Source organism: Sprattus sprattus, assembly GCF_963457725.1.
Source record: "Sprattus sprattus genome assembly, chromosome: 5".
Taxonomy (NCBI): Eukaryota; Metazoa; Chordata; class Actinopteri; order Clupeiformes; family Clupeidae; genus Sprattus; species Sprattus sprattus.
The window spans coordinates 35,719,867-35,736,445 of NC_137924.1; the positions used below are offsets into that span (position 1 = coordinate 35,719,867).

A 16,579-nucleotide genomic window follows, 5' to 3' on the forward strand; every position below is an offset into this window, starting at 1 on the left:
AAGAGAGAGGGAGGGAGAGATGGGGAGAGTAGGGAGAGGGATGGAGGAGTGGGGTGGGGGGGGAGACGCAGCGAGGCGAGGCAGTCAAGTGGCCCCCGGCCGACCCTGCTCTCGTTTCCTTAGCGCCAGCGGACGATAAGCCTGAAGCGCTATCTGTCTCATTTCTCTGTCTCTCTTTCTCTCTCTTTCTTTCTTTCCTTCTATCTCTCTCTCTCTCACATGGCATTGTAAGTATTGGCAGGAGTATGGGGGTACTGTGAGGTATAGTAAAATGTAGTGGCGTGGGTCTCTTGGGTAGGTAGGTAGGTGACCCTCTTACAGGTTTGGCTGATGTCCAGAGCCCCCCAGTGCACCCCTGAGTTTGGCACTTGAATGTCTGTGTGTAATGTGTTACTGTGGGCACAATGGCCAGGCAGCGCCCGCCTTGGAAAGGGTTGGGGCTCATTTCAGCCGTATGATTGGCATGGATGTGACCTGCCCCCTCTTTGTTTGTGTGTGTGTGTGTGTGTTTGTGTGTTTGTTCATGTGTTTATTTCCTCACCACGGTGACTGTGAGCCTTGTGAACTCAGCTGTCACTGGCCTCGCTCTGACCCCGTGCTGTCTATCCAAGTTCATCGCCGTGGAAACAAATCATCTTAAAAAAATGTGGCCTTATCTGATGCGGCGGATGTTCACGCCCCGTGAAAAAGGTTGTGCATTCTGTGTGACAACAGTATGTTTGCTGAATTGTGTTTTCCAAAAAAAACTTTCCCATACAAACACACACACACACACACACACACACACACACACACACAGCACAAAATGTCACTTTTAATGGAGAGTAAGTGAATTTAAGTGAATTTCCAGTCAGTCTAATTGCACATGAGGGAATTCCTGGAGTTAAGGCGATTAGAGCTCTTGGTTCTGTTTGGACGAGGTGAGCGCCACACTACAGTGTGAATCAGTCTTATGATTTTCAGCATGTCAGATTATGCGACTGGACTCAAATTAAAATGTAATATGTCTTCGCCTGGGAGTAAGCACTTTGTGATGGAGCCTGACAAGCCAAGGCATGCTGTCGCTCACAGATAAAGGCAGGTTTGGATGAGATGGAGTGTTTATTGATTGCTTTTTGATAGGTCTGAAAATACACTAGTCTGTTTAAACATTTCTGCACTAACATCATATATCCCAGGCTAGTGAGGGTGTTGCACAGGCCTCATGACATGCCATTACATACATTGCCATACATACATGATACGAAAATTCAAACAATTCCTGATACAGAAATAAATAACGTTCACTACTGCCCATGTCATGCTGGCCAATTCACTTCCTGTCTTTCCATTTTGGGTGTTTTGTCACTCTTTCCCCCTCTCTCTCTTCCACTGATTTGTATCTGACTGTGTCAAAGTCTTCTAATTCCACCTTAAACACCAGCAGCATCACCAGCAGCAGTAGTAGCAGTATCTCCCACCTGTGACTCTGCTCTGAGATGGCACATGAGGGAGAGGTCACAGCTACAGCACCAGTCACATCTCATGATCCATCTCAGGATTACCCATGCTGCACCTGGGCATTGTGGCTCTTGTGATGGTGTCTAATAAGCAGGCCTTTGTTCAACCATCACCCTAACACTTTCACTTTAACACCAACCAACTAAAGTAGTTAAAATAGAAAACAGATATGGTGTGACCACTCTTACTTGAATGTAACACACACACACACACACACACACACACACACAGAGACACATGCAGACACGCATCACAGACACAGTGACACGCAGCACACACACAGAGACACGTAGCACACACTCACATTGTCACACACAAACCTGCTCCCCCACTCTGACCGCTCCATCGCACTGTTGCCCTGGCAGTAAACTGGCCCTTGTCTCTTGCCGTACGAGGACAGGAAGGTGAATGAGAGGCTAACTGTGGCCCCTCAGGAAAGACGGCCCCTCCTCACGATGTGGGTCAGCAGCGGAGTGTGGAGACCATCAGCCCAGTGCCGGCTGATAGCAGAACAATAACCCCACACCACACCGCAGCCAACCCCGGAACCCCCCCATCACACACACTCACACACACACACACACACACACACTCTCTCTCTCTCTCTCTCATACACACACACACACACACACACACACACACTTAACTCTCTACTCTCTCCTCTCCTCTTTTCTCTCTCGCTCAGTCAAATGCATATGCAGGCTCACACACATGCACACATCCATCATCAAGATGTCAGACCATATTTAAACTACTCTGCTTTCCCTTTTTTCCTTTTGCTTTTTTTCCCCCTCCATCCCCTGGTCCTACCTTCACTCACACACACACACACACACACACACACCCTCCATCCCCCGGTCCTAACTTCACACACACACACACACACACACCATCCATCCCCCAGTCCTAACTACACTAACACTGCTGTCTGTCTGTCTGTCTGTGTGTCAGCTGCTGTGACCTTTGGGACCTGCCGTCTGTCCAACATGAATGGAATGTTTCGCTCTGCAGACTCACTTTCTCTCGCTTGTGCTGTTGAGTGTGAGACTGGACTCACACAGCCCTGCCCTGTCTCACACGGCCTCCAGAGACGCCTGGAGATGGACAGAGGGGAGGAGGAGGAGGAGGAGGAGGAGGGAGGAGGTGCTTCAGCTGCTGCTCTTCAGGCTGGGGAGGAGGCTGTGCCCTCAGTTGGCCACTTTCACTAGACGCTTGTGTGTGTTTGTGTGACTACCATTAAAGCATGGATGAGGACACACACAGGAGCTCTGAAGCACTCGTGAGGGGAGATAACCTGGGCCTGATAACCTCTGACCTCAGCCTCGTAGCGAGGTCACCCCCTGTTAGCTGAGGAGTGACAGGACCTGCCAGGGAGCCCTCTCCCTCGTCCTCTTCCTTTTCCTTTAAGCGCTGGCTCTGATAGGGTTTATCAGCATTGTCATGCTGGGCGGCAGCGTGCCCGATGAGTGATGCCCCCTGCCCCTTTAGACTTCCTCCCTCTCCCTCTCCCTCTCTCTGCCGGAGCTGCAGGTATCTGGCTTTTCTTCCTTTATTTAATTTTCATTTTCTAATGCTTTTCTTTTCTGTCAGTTGCCTTCTTTCTTTTGTTCTTTCTTTCTCACTTGCTCTGTCTTTCTGTTTCTTCTTTGACCTTTAACCCTGCTGCTGGTGTGTCTATCTGCAGTGTCACTGCTCTGATAAGGTTATCCATGCGCCTCTCACCCAGATACACATACCAGACCCGTGGCAATCTCACAGGCCCTAGATGGAGGAGGCCTGACTGGCTGTGGCCGAGGCGCCTGGATAGGTGTGTCGTGATCACACTCGCAGATTCCCACAGGTTCTCAAGAAGTCGTCATGCTGGTCTGGACTACTTAAGCTTAAGCTTACCCACATAGCTGTGTGTGTGTGTGTGTGTGTGTGTGTGTGTGTGTGTGTGTGTGTGTGTGAGGCTGAGCCTTTTCTTTGTTTGTAAAGTTTTTGAGGAACATACTGGCCTTTATGTCCATTGGCCTTTATGCGGCTCTGTTTCCTCACCTCTATGCTTTGGTCAGGCTGACGGACTGAGCTGTGATTTCACCGCTCAATGCCTCCACGAGAGAGAGAGAGAGCGCAGTGGGACGCCGCGGAGATCTGTGTGTCTCTCCTCCACAGCCCAGCAGTGATGGAAGACAGCAGGGCTCTCAAGTGTCACGCATTGAGCGTGACAGTCACTCATTTCGGTCTTTAATCACGCACTCCCGCCACACATCGTATTTCTCACACTGAAAAAAAACTCTAGGCTATTAAATGTGCCGCAGCGCGCAAACCATGACCTGGCCGCGCTGCCCTCAGCATGGAGGAATCAAGCACGTCTCCCCGAATCCCCTGGAGTTCTGACGTGAGGTGCCACTTATCAGCCAATCCAAAAAATGAAATGGGCTACACAATAGCCAATCAGAAAAAAGTATCTTTTGTATCTGTTGTATCTGGGTAAGATTTAATCCAGCAACCAATGAAAATAAAGTATCCTGGCATTGCGCGTGACTGATCTTCTGAAAGGTTCGTTCAACTGAGGAGACCACTGGAGGTCTGAGCATCAGTCTTCTACAAGGAGTAAGTCATCTCCTGTTTTAATGTTACGACAAATTCACAATGGTTTGATACAAGAAATGACAACTAGACTGCAGTTAGAGAATTTTCCCAGATAATTAGGACAAGTTTTTAATGAGTGTTTTATAGCCAACAGAGTTTTAGGCTACAGCCTGCCTTTTCACTATAGCTTTGACTCCGAACTTCGTTAATAGGCTATAATAAATTCGATTAGGCCTATTTAAAATATATATAGCCTATAATTCGAACGAAGAATAGGCAGACCTTAATATTCAATGATGTTATGGGCATTATTTTTTGTAAATGTGTTTGCTTGTTATAAATATCCTGGCCATGGATGCATTAATCATTGCATCTGTCTTTCAATGATGTCAGGTAAAAAACAAATTAGTATACTGGTGCTCTATCTGCAGCCAAGAGAACACCTGTGTTCATCAAGGTGTGAAGGATGTGACGAGGCACATAGGCAGTAAGGGGCATTTTTCCCAATGAATGCATCCAATTCTATGACTATGGCATATATGGGCCATTCTACCGAATTGATGCAAAGTCATGTCGGATATATTTTGAATTTTTTTATGGTTTATTCCCAAAACTTTGTCCGTATTTATATTGTACCATATCTAAAGTACATATATCTAGTAAAAGAACAGTCAAGTTTTATATTGTATTTTCAGAATGTGTCGGAATGTTTTTCCTCTTCCAAAAATTGTCACTACCGAAACATCACATTTAGTATAGTAAAAAAGTATTATTATTGACCTGTTCAGATTGTGTTTCCTTCCCTTCTCTGAAGTGTATTTTTACAAATATTTCTTGAAGGTTTTCACAATGAAATCCATAGAAATGAATTTTTTACCAAATTTTCAAGTTCAATTTATCTGTTTCGGTAGTGACTGCACTGTTTCGGTAGTGACTGCACTGTTGGATGGATGTTCATTTCTCTCCCAAAATCATCCAAAAGGTGCTCTGGGCCTCCCTTTAGTCCATACAACACATATATTTAAAAATGATGGGATTGAACTACTTACCATTTCATTTAGTCACTACCCAAATCATCTGGTCACTACCATATGTTTCGGTAGTGACTGTTTCGGTAGTGACAATTCTAGCTAACTTTAAGCATAAATAAAGAATTCTAGCAAGCACACGGCTTCCAAACACATCTTTGAAGAGGTGAACACACATACAAACATAAGATTTTCCATGAAACCCCAAAAGGTTTACTTAATTGAAGAAAACATGCGTTTCGGTAGTGACAATTCTTAAGGTTACACGTCGATTTTCAGACTTTGGAACACATTTATATAAAAACTATGGGATTTAGCTACTTACCATTCAACCATGAGGGACAGAGATGCAGTGTCACTGCATGGTCAAAAATGTAGAGTCGTGGCTAAATCACAGGCTCAGCCAATGGACTAAAACTCTTGTGTTTCGGTAGTGACATGAAAACTAGGGACATGATTTTTTGAGTATAGTAAATTGATTTAAAAATTAAACCCACAATAAATCTAAATATTCCAAGTTCTGTTTCAACCCAACCATAAAGATCTTTGAAATTAAATAATTGAAAAAAAAAAAAAAAAATTGAAAAGTGTTATTTAAAGGCATTGAAATTTAGATGTCAGGGTTGGGGACAGCTACTTCCCAATAGAAAGTACCCTATAAATGATGATTTTGTATATATTTAGCTTATTACTATCTCATGTAATGCATTGGGTTTATTTAGACCATAACATTTTCTAATTAAATATCTATGCCTAAATACCTAATTGTTTTGTAAATAGTTTTTATTGTTGAGGGACTGCATATTACACGAATTCGGTAAAATGGCCCATATAAGACATTCATCCATGACATGGACAAAATACTGCTCAGTAATGTACTTTTATTGTTACTGGGGGGGGGGGGGGTCTGTGGGCATACGGCGAGGGCGGGGCGAGTGGAATGGGGGCGGGTCGGGCGTGGTCGGGGATATGTCACTCTTGACTGGCTTCAAAACTTGAGAGCCCTGAGACAGGCTATAAGAGAGCAAACGAAGAGGAAGAGAAATGAAATTTAGTTTTAAGAAGGGAGAGCAGAGAGGGAGCGACACAATGCCATTTAATCTGATTGACCTGAGTAGCCAGATGTGGGCGATCCACCTGATCTTTAATCCCTTCCTTGTATGCTTTTCTCCTCCCTTTATCGTTCCATCTTCCCCACTCTCTCCCTCCTCCTTTCTTCCTGTTTGTGCTTGCGTGCCCTGCTGACCTCTCTAAATGTGTTTTGTTCTCTCGAACGACACATATTAAGCTCTGGCACCTTTAGCAGCGCTGCACTCTGTCTTCCCCAAAGTAGTCTGCTGCGGTGGTGGACCAACAGCCAGAACCTCCCAGGTTTGGTGCAGACCTTTGGGTCATACGTCCCTCTCTGGCTGCTCAGTGGTCCTTCAGCTGAGAGAGGAGAGGAGAGGAGAGGAGAGGAGAGGAGAGGAGAGGAGAGGAGAGGAGAGGAGAGGAGAGGAGAGGAGAGGAGAGGAGAGGAGAGGAGGAAGAGGAGAGGAGAGGGGTGCTCGGCCCAAGCACATCAGAGGACCTCACATACCTTGGTCCCATGATGCACCCCCTAGCTGACCTCCTTTTTTTCTCTCTGTCTTCCCATCTTACTCTTCTCTTTCATCCTTTCTGTGTCTCTCTCTTTCTCTCCGTCTGTGGTGGTGTTATTGTTTGTTGAGTTGGCTGATCTCGGTGTTCCCTGCTGGTGATTAGTATTGTTATGGTAGTTCAGGCAGGCCTGCATATTGCCAGAGAATGTATTAAACAATGCAGAGAATCCCAGGCCAGACTTTGGTGTGCGTGTGTGTAAGTGTGCGTGCATGCGTGTGTGTGCTTTGTGTGTGTGTGTGTCTGTGTCTGTGTGTGTGTGTGAGTGTGTGTTTTGGTGCGAGAGAGTGAAAGAGATGTCAAGAGATGGCAGGGGTCAGAGAGTCAGGTAAACTGAGAGCGGAGTGATGGAGAGCAAGTGATGGAGCAGAGGAATGATGGAAGCGAGAGAGAGAGAGAGAGCTGAGCGAACAGATCTGCAGCCCATTGCTCCTCCGTCCAGCAGCAGAGCTGAGAGAAAGGGGGGGAATGAAGCAGAAGCAGATGGAGCTGGAGGGGCTGGGACTCCCAAGGAGAACCAGAGGTCAGGCTCACAAACCCAAAGAGAGCTGGAGACTGGTGGAGGCTGAGCGATCAGTTTTGGGGAGGGTGAGGGAGGACGGGGAGGGGGGAGGGGGGAGGGGGGGGGGGGGGGGTCCATTGGCAGGACCCCAAGCTCCCCAAGTCATTCTCCCCTCTGGCTGGCAGCCTCTGCTGTCTCTCTCTGTGTGTGTGCGTGCGTGCGTGCTGTAGCATGTAGCCATTGTTTACTTCCAGCGGCCAGTTTGCCTTTCTTGTGTGCGTATCAGGTTACTGGGCCATGGGTGGCTATGACGTAATCACCCCCAAAGCACTCGGTCTCTCCGCATCAGGAGCGCTTCTCTGTGTCGGGTGGAGGCAGCATCCAATGACACGGGCCGTCCCCAGCGTGGCGCCCAGGCCAGGCACGGTTAACAAGCTCACACTCCTGAGGACAGAGAGATGGCCACAGGTCAGGTCATCCTGCGCAGAGCCAACTAATGGGAACGGCCATTCCTAACAGGTCCATGCAAACATGAACAGCAGTCTGAGCAGTCATCACACTGGCCGAAACAACCCGGGCAGAAGTCACCGAGTTAGAAGAGGGAGAGAGGGAAAGAGAGAGAGGGAGAGAGAGGGAGAGAGAGAGAGGGAGAGAGAGGGAGAGAGGGGGAGAGAGAGGGAGAAAAGCTAGAAAGGGAGAGTGAAATCCCAGCATGCCTAGTCATGTTTTTTTTCTTATTTTTTGGAAGAATGAGAGGAAGTAATAACACTCTGGCTCCCCCCATGTGCCCCTCTGTTTGTTCAGCGAGCGAGAGAGAGGGAGGGAGGGGGAAGAGGGGAGGGGCATGATAGCACGCGGGATGGGGGGTGGCGGGGGTCATAGCGAGGTGAGAGAGGGAGAGACGGAGAGAAGGAGACGCAGCAAAAGTTCACCAGGAGGTGAAGGCAAAAGGAGGCGGGTGAATCGGAGGTCATGGACGCGTGTGACAGCCAAGCGCTGCGTGGGGCTGGGGCGGGCAGCATGCCGGCGTGTGTGTGTGTGTGTGTGTGTGTGTGTGTGTGTGTGTGTGTGTGTGTGTGTGTGTGTGTGTGTGTGTGTGTGTGTGTGTGTGTTTGTGTGTGTGTGTCTCCCCGTGTGTGTTATTGTCTGTGTGTCTCCGTGTGTGTGTGTGTTTGTCTGTGTGTGTGTGTGTGTGTGTGTGTGTGTGTGTGTGTGTGCGCGAAGTCGGCAGCACCGTTTCTAGGGCTCCCTTCCGTCTATTTTTGTCATCTTCATCTTATTTATCGCCCTCATCTCTTCCTCCTCTCCTCTTGTTGTTGTCTTGTGCTCTCTCTCTCATTTTTCTTCCTTCCCAACGGATGAACAGAGCATGCTGGGAGAGTGAGAGAGAAGAGAGAAATCCGCTCAGAGATATGCATTCAAATCTGCTGCATTATCAGACCAGGTGCTTATCTGCAGTGATGCGCAGGGCATGGTGGTGTGTGGCTGTGTTTGTGTCTGTGTGTCTGTGTTTGTGTGTGTGTGTGGGTCCGTGTGGGTCCGTGTGGGTCTGTGTGTGTGTCTGTGTCTGTGTGTGTGTCTGTGTGTGTGTGTGTGTGTGTGTGTGTGTGTGTGTGTGCGCGTGTGGGTGTGTGTGTGGGTGCGTGTGTATGTCAGGGTGTGTCCGTGTGGGTGTTTGTGTGTGTGTGTGTGTGTGTGTGTGTGTGTGTGTGTGTGTGTGTGTGTGTCTTAGTACCGTGAGAATTGTGAATCGGGGAAGCTGGAGGTTCTCAAGGTTGTTTCCTCCCAGTCCTGTGTAGCACCACTAACACATCCATATCTCACACACACACACACACACACAACAGAACTTTTGCTCTTTTTTATTCACATGTTTGTTTAAAACAGTTTATTTATGTGAGGACCACTGAATGCTCTGAGTCTCTGTGTGTGTGTGTGTGTGTGTGTGTGTGTGTGTGTGTGTGTGTGTGTGTGTGTGTGTGTGAGTGTGAGTGTGAGTGTGTGTGTGTATGGAATGCATTGCTCATTGATCTGTGTAAAACCCTGGGTAGCCTGTTTGATTAAGGCCTGCCAGCTTTCTAAAGACGCTGGGTCAGCCATGGGTCAGGACCCGCAGATATGTGCCTCTGTGTTGCTTTGCATGTGTCTCAGTGTAATCTCATTTGGAGAGAGAGAGGCCCCGCGTCTTACGTAATGTATCAAGGCCAGCACCTCAGCAAGTAGGACAGATGGTGTCGAACTGAACTTGAACCCGTTTGATGACTTGTTGTTCTCTCTGCTTCTCTGGCTTGCTCTCTCCGCCTCTCCTTTTGTCCTGCCTCTTCCCACATCCTTATCTGTTTCCCCCCCCCTCTCTTGTCTTCCAGCTCCTTGATCTCTTCACCCAGTGGGACTGGTCTACGTACCTGGCAGACTACGGGCGCCCCACCTGCAAGTACCTGCGGGTCAACCCTCACACTGCCCTGGCCCTGCTGGAGAAGTGAGTACAGCCAGCCTCACACACACAGACACACACACACAGACACACACACACAGACACACACACACAGACACACACACACAGACACACACACACAGACACAGACACACACACAGACACACACCCAGACACAGACACACACACACAGACACACACACCCAGACACACACCCAGACACACACACACACACATATACACACACAGACACACACACACACACACACGGCCCTGGCCCTGCTGAAGAAGTGAGTACAGCAAGCACACGTTGCACAAGCACAGCAGATGTCATCACTTTCCCTCCATTTTATTAACTATTCCCACTGGTCCTACACACACACACACACACACACACACACACACACACACACAGACGCACACACACACAGAGGCACACAGACGCACAAACAGACGTGCACACACAGACGCACAAACAGACGCACACACACAGACGCACACACACAGACGCACACACACACACACACAGACACACAGACACACACACACAGACACACACACAGACACACACACAGACACACACACAGACACACACACAGACACACACACAGACACACACACAGACACACACACAGACACACACACAGACACACACACAGACACACACACAGACACACACACTGTAAGCATGGGCTTCTTTCTGATGTCCCTTTTCTGTTCCCTCTCCTATCTGTGAAGGATCTCTCGAGCGTGAGTACTGTACTGTAATGCCGTGCATGTGTTTAGAGGAGCAGGCTTTTGTCTGGCCTGCCCAGTGTTAGGAATGCGGTGCCTTGAGTGAGCTTGTGTTAATGTGGGTGGAGAGCCCGCACGTGTTTAGATGTGGATTAATTGTCTGCGACTGTATTTGTCTAGTTTGGTTTTCCTTTATTGCATGCACCCTTGTGTATTTTAAGTGTGTCTACCTTGGTCTTTGTGTGCGTGTGTGTGTGTGTGTGTGTGTGTGTGTGTGTGTGTGTGTGTGTGTGTGTGTGTGTGTGTGTGTGTGTGTGTGTGTGTGTGTGTGTGTGTGTGTGTGTGTGTGTGTGTGAGAGAGAGAGTCTCTCTCCCCCTGTAGCCTCTGACTGGCCTCGCTTGCCTGGTTGCCTCAGAGCTGTGGAGATAGAGCTGGCCCCTGGAACTCACTCTTTATCCCTCTCTGTCTGACACACACACATCCGCACACACACACACACACACACACACACAAATGCACACACACACACACACACCCACACACACACGCACACGTATACACATGAACACACACACACACATACACACGCACACGTATATACACACACAAACACACACACACACACACACACACCTACACACACACACACACAGGGTCCCTTAGACACCTCTTTGGCCTGTAGTGTGACTTCCCAGTATCCTGTCCTTGCTGTGGCTCTAAGGGCTGTTTCAGTGCCAGCCTTGTGAGAGGCCCTGTGCCACTCACATCAGCACACAGCAGCAAAGGGGCACAGCAGGGGCTGTGGTGTGTGTGTGTGCGTCCGTGCGTGTGTGTGCGTGTGGGTATGTGTGTGTGTGTCTGCCCTTGCGTCCGTGTGCGTGCGAATGTGTGTGTGTGCATGTGTGCGTGCAAGTGAGTTAGGGCTCTCATATGTAGTCAGACAGCAGCTGTGACTATCCTGATGGAGAGGGCGAAAAGGTCTCAGGTCACCCGAGCGGTCGGGGGAAAGAGAAGAAACGGGCGGAATGTGAGGTCTGCTTTGTCAAGAACAGCAGGACAGACATGAAGCCATTGACTTTGGCAGGTCTGTGGCCAAGAACATCTAAAAAGGGATTCTTTGTCTTGGATGCGGAGGAAGATGGAGGAAGAGAAGATGGGGAAACAAATTGATCAAACAACCCCAGCCTGCAGTTTGGGACAGAGTGTTTGATCCCTCCTGCTGTCACTCACATGTCTCTGCACACACACACACACACACACACACACACACACACACACACACACACACACACACGCACAGAGACACAGAAACAGACAGACAGACAGGCAGACACACACGCACACACACACACACACACACACACACACACACACACCCTAGATAAACCAAAATGAAACAGTAGTCAAGCAGGTCTGTGCAGTGCTGATGGAGATGGCTATCACTGTGGCAATAAGAGCAGCGGCGAAGCAAAGCACTGATCCCTATCGCTGTCACAACACTGTTCCCAGGATAACTCCCCTGACCTCACAACCCACTGCCGCACGGCCCATAATAGCCTCGCTGTCTGCACCTATTTGCTTGTCTGTGTGACAAAGGGAACCATTCTCAGCACATGCATCTGTGAAATGCAAGAACCTGTGTAAACCGCTCACAGATGTTGAGCTCATTAACGCAGTTTCCCATTGGTGTTCGTATAATTACTCACCTTGATACTATTAGATAGCGTGCGTCTCAATGGCAGACTTTAAGTAGTTTTCATGATAAGAAATACCTCAGAAAGACCTACAGTACAAATAGTGCTGACACCAGCACCCCTCCTCCATGCTCACTGTATCCTGCTCTGCTGGGGCTCTAGTTTACCATAAAGAGATGCCTTGGTTAATTTACTTTGTCCATGTTTGATATGGAGGACATCATTGGACATTTTCCATTAAAGTCTTTCTAAGTATATAAGACATAGAGACCGGCTATAGAGCACCACCGCCCCATGTGTCTGCACAGTGATGTTCTGCGGAACGTGGGTCCAGTTTTTACATGGACAGCCCGTCTTGTTTGTATCAGATTTGATACTATACTACATACTGTTGAAATGACACAGAATGATATTTTTAAGAATTTTAAGGCAGACGGCAGGTCCCTGCCAGTCAGAGAATGAGGTCCTTGGCCAGAGTGTGTGACGCTGGCTTGGGACACTAGGTGGTCGCTAGCCGCTGCTCTGATCCACTCGAGAGTAGCCAGCCGTGGTCGGTGCATTCATGATGTGGTAGGCAGTTGGCACAACAGGAGCGGGCAGCTTCTGCTGGGGTGGTCTCGTCGCGCTCCGTCCTGCCTCTGCGCCCACACACACCCCCACCCCCTGCCAGCACACAGCCACCCACAAGCCTGGGAGCGCTAGCCTTCCCCTTGTGCTGCAGCCAGACTGTTGTCCAGACTCCCCATCATGTGAGCAGCCAGAGTGACAGAGGGACACGGGTGTCACCAGACCTGCAGTCATGAGCCGGGTCAGACCGGGACCTCCCCGGTGGAGATCAGGCATGGCCATCACCAGCTGTGCTCACCGGAGTGGCCCCAGCCCTCTAGGGCTACCGTGTCTGTGCCTGTCTGTGTGTGTTGCATCTGTGTGTGTTGCATTGTGTGTGAGACAATGAACTTGCATATGTGTGTGTTTCTTTGTGTGTGTGTGTGTGTATTTGTGTCTTTGTGTTCACGCCCCCCTCTTCTTCCTTCCACGCAGAATGAAGGACACGAGCCGGAAGAACAACATGTTCTCACAGTTCCGCAAGAACGAGCGTGACAAGCAGAAGCTCATCGACACTGTGGTCAAGCAGCTGAGGAACCTCATCGCCTCCAATCAGTCCTGAGAATGCCCTCTCATTGGCCGTCGGGTGTCAGCTGACGCACTCCAGACTCTCCTCATAGGTCATCTCTGCCATCCATCACCCTCCCCAGTGGGAAGCATGACCCTAACGTACAGATGCCTGTCACAGAACCATCACATGTTGCTCATCTTATAAGTATATGCCTTATTCTGATGTGCCACCTGCATGTCTTCCCCTCACAAGGCTCCTGAAATAGAATGCCTTCAAACTCACACCAGAAGGGAGATGCTCTTTTCTTTTTTCTCTTCCTCTGAATTCCCGTCTTCCAAAAGGATTTGTTCCAAGCACAGAGGGATGTGGATGCAGTTTGATCCCCTCCACCTCAGGCCAGAACAGACTGGGTGGGATGTGCAGAGTGCCACGTCTCCCAGCCACACACAGTGTGTTCAGAAGATGCTGGAAGATACTTTAACCCATCGCACATTCAAACTTCTCTGAGGTGGTACAGTAGTTACTGATGCCTGTGTGTTTTTTACAACTGTTGAAAGACTTAAGTTTTTAAAGGATCAGATGATTGGACTTCTAGCAGTTTAGTCGTCTCATACCCTGTGGTCAGTGCACAGAGGTTTCTTACCTGATTGAACTGGAATACTGACTGTACGTTCTAGCCAAGATAACCATAGGAAACTTTTAGTGGGCCGCAGCCGGGGAAGGTGTATTTCTTGTCGGAGAAGGAGGGGTTGAGTTTACCGTAAAGATGAGTGCCATAGCATTAGTGTATGCCTTAATCCTTTGTCATGCTTGACATGCCTCTCCTTGTCTTGCAGTTACAAATATAGCCTGCGTAACTATTGTATAGACGCCTTTTAATATCTAGGGTTGTGAGACAGTTAGTGTAGCCACTGGATACAAAGGGTCTAGTCTTCCATAAACATGTGAGGGTGAGTGTGTGTGTGTGTTGGGGAGAGGGGGGGGGGGGGGGGGGGTACGCGCATGTGTGTGTGGGGGGGGTGTGTGTGTGCACGCTTTTGAGCAACAGTTGAGCATTTGTACAAAACCTTTATTATGTAAAGGATGGTTTCTTTTCCTGGTCAATAGGTGCAATACTATTTCAGAGTGGTTTTTGAGTCCAAGACAAAAGTCTGTGGCTGTGGATGGCTTATCTAAATGTGGGCAGTCATAAAAGGTCTAATCCACTCAATGGGGTTGGTTAAGACATCATTAAAATGTTACAGCTCTGTGTAACAAGCTTGTACAAGTGGTGACTCTACACCCAAACAAAGGGATACAGATTGGTTGAAAGATACAAAAGGGAAGATGTCCTTGTCCTTTCAGCTTTAAAGGGACAAGATGTGTCATGTTGAGGTGTGTGTGTGTGTGTGTGTGTGTGTGTGTGTGTGTATGTGGGTGTTTGCAAGACCAATTGATGATTTAGGTTTATTCTGCATTGAACTGGAGTTATACTGTTGTACTTGTGTGTATGCTTTTGTGTGTATGTCAAAGTTGTGCTTCTTTTGGGCCCCAGTCAGAGCTGATGCGTAGGTGAAGACAGAGGGCTTGTTGTCGTAAGAGCCTTGGGTTTGAAATGAAACTGTTTGGATGGGGTTCTCTGTCTAACAGACACTGGCGCACTATACAGTTGTGTTAAACCACTAATGGATAATTCTGCAATACTAATAAAGCTTAAACACATGGCCAAGAGCAATACTGAATAAATCAACCAAACTGAAAAGCATCTTTGTTCATCATTTAAATCCTGGTTTTCAAAATGCCCTGCGTTAACTTGTACTTCAGCTTTCAGGAGGAAGGGGAGGTCAGACGACAAAGACATACATAATTTCCCTGTATATTTAAATGGATAATCGTTTATAACTTAGAACTGCTCAGGCTACCTCAGTTGACCTGGGACCACCCATATGGGATTGTGTGCTGTGGAGGTGGCTATGGAGAGCTGCTGGAGGATGGGAGCAGGCGATGTTGAGGAGTTGGAGTGGGGATCTCTGAAGGCTGAATGGCACCCCACCTCCTCACAACTCCACATCCACCAATCTCAATCCCCTGTCTGGAGCAAACAGTGCAAAACGGAAGAGCAGTCCTGGTCTTATATGTATCAGACTGCTGCTTCCCTTTGTGCTTTTACAACAGGGCATGTACACATGACCTCACAACAATAGATATTGCTTTGTGTGTGTGTGTGTGTGTGTGTGTGAGAGAGGACGTCTGTGAGGTATGACCAGACCACCACAAATGCTCACTGTGTGCTCCGACACCCTTGTCCTTGTTGAGGGGCAACACCGTGGCCTTCCTTGGGTTGTAAGTGCCTGCATGTTTTGACTAGAGTGGGTACAACAATTCCCTTTTAGGTTCACCTGAGCGTGACTAGGAGGGAGTCTTTCTTGTTGGAGGTCAGGAAAACGGTTCTGCCAGCTTGGAAACTATTAAAGCCTTGCAATCCCCAGACTCCACTCATTTTAGCAGCTTCCTTGTTTCCATTTCTTGTCTTTCTCCAGTTTATTTCAATGACAAAAGCATCCAGTTTTTAAAAAGGGGTATTCTCAGAACCATTTGCAAATGGAAACCAAATATGATGCAGGAAAAATACTAATACAAATCAGTTCATGTGCAGGGCAGTCTAGAGTGAAGAAGACATATTGGTCTTCTTCCTTCATCATCAGAAATATGATGGCCTCTCGTTACCCCTTGGCAGATGCATATTTTTCTTATAACATTAAAACAAAATGACTACACTGTGTAATGTGGTACAATGCTCTATATCAGTCAAATGAATCTGTGCCAACCAAATTGTATGGCTGAGACTGTCCCTCATCAAGGTGATTTTTAGTTTTTCATTTGTCATCATGGTTAAGTAGCCTGCCACAGTGTACTTGTGTACATTATTTAGCGGTTGTGTTTGAGTTTCCTCAAGAGAGTTGAGGTTTTTCTGCAGCTGTAATTTCAGTTCACTGCAAGTTTCTTTTCTGATTTTTGAATACAAAAGGATTTACAGTTGCTGAAGTGTACCATAGTTTTATCTCAAACAAAATAACTTTATGCTGAAACGTTATCCTGCTCATAAATGTACGACTGGATGAATTATCTAAACTGTTTACACTAGTCAAATCATGTATGAAGCTAGAAAAAACACAACATTTTAAGTACCTATTGTTTGGGACCAGGCCAAGACCTTTTTGAAATCACAAAGTGATGTATGATACAGTTTTTGTAACAAAATATGTCTCGTATTCACCATTCACAGAATGATGACTTCAGGGCATACTGTACATTTTTTTGAGATCTCCTCACTTTCATGAATGTCATTTAGAGTGCGGGGTCACGGTCCTGAGTCA

At 47.8% G+C, this 16,579-nt stretch overlaps 1 protein-coding gene across 2 annotated transcripts in view; it reads left to right on the forward strand.

Annotated features, from left to right (window-relative positions):
- The window catches only part of exoc6b (exocyst complex component 6B), an 82,861-nt gene extending 68,679 nt beyond the window's left edge, over window positions 1-14,182 (forward strand). For both annotated transcript variants that reach the window (XM_080839979.1, XM_080839980.1), the window contains 2 exons: window positions 9,609-9,721; window positions 13,148-14,182. In XM_080839979.1, coding sequence (XP_080696105.1) covers window positions 9,609-9,721; window positions 13,148-13,274 — 240 coding nt within the window. In that variant the 3' untranslated portion in view covers window positions 13,275-14,182. The remainder of the gene's footprint in view (window positions 1-9,608; window positions 9,722-13,147) is intronic.
- The last annotated feature ends 2,397 nt before the right edge of the window (window positions 14,183-16,579 follow it).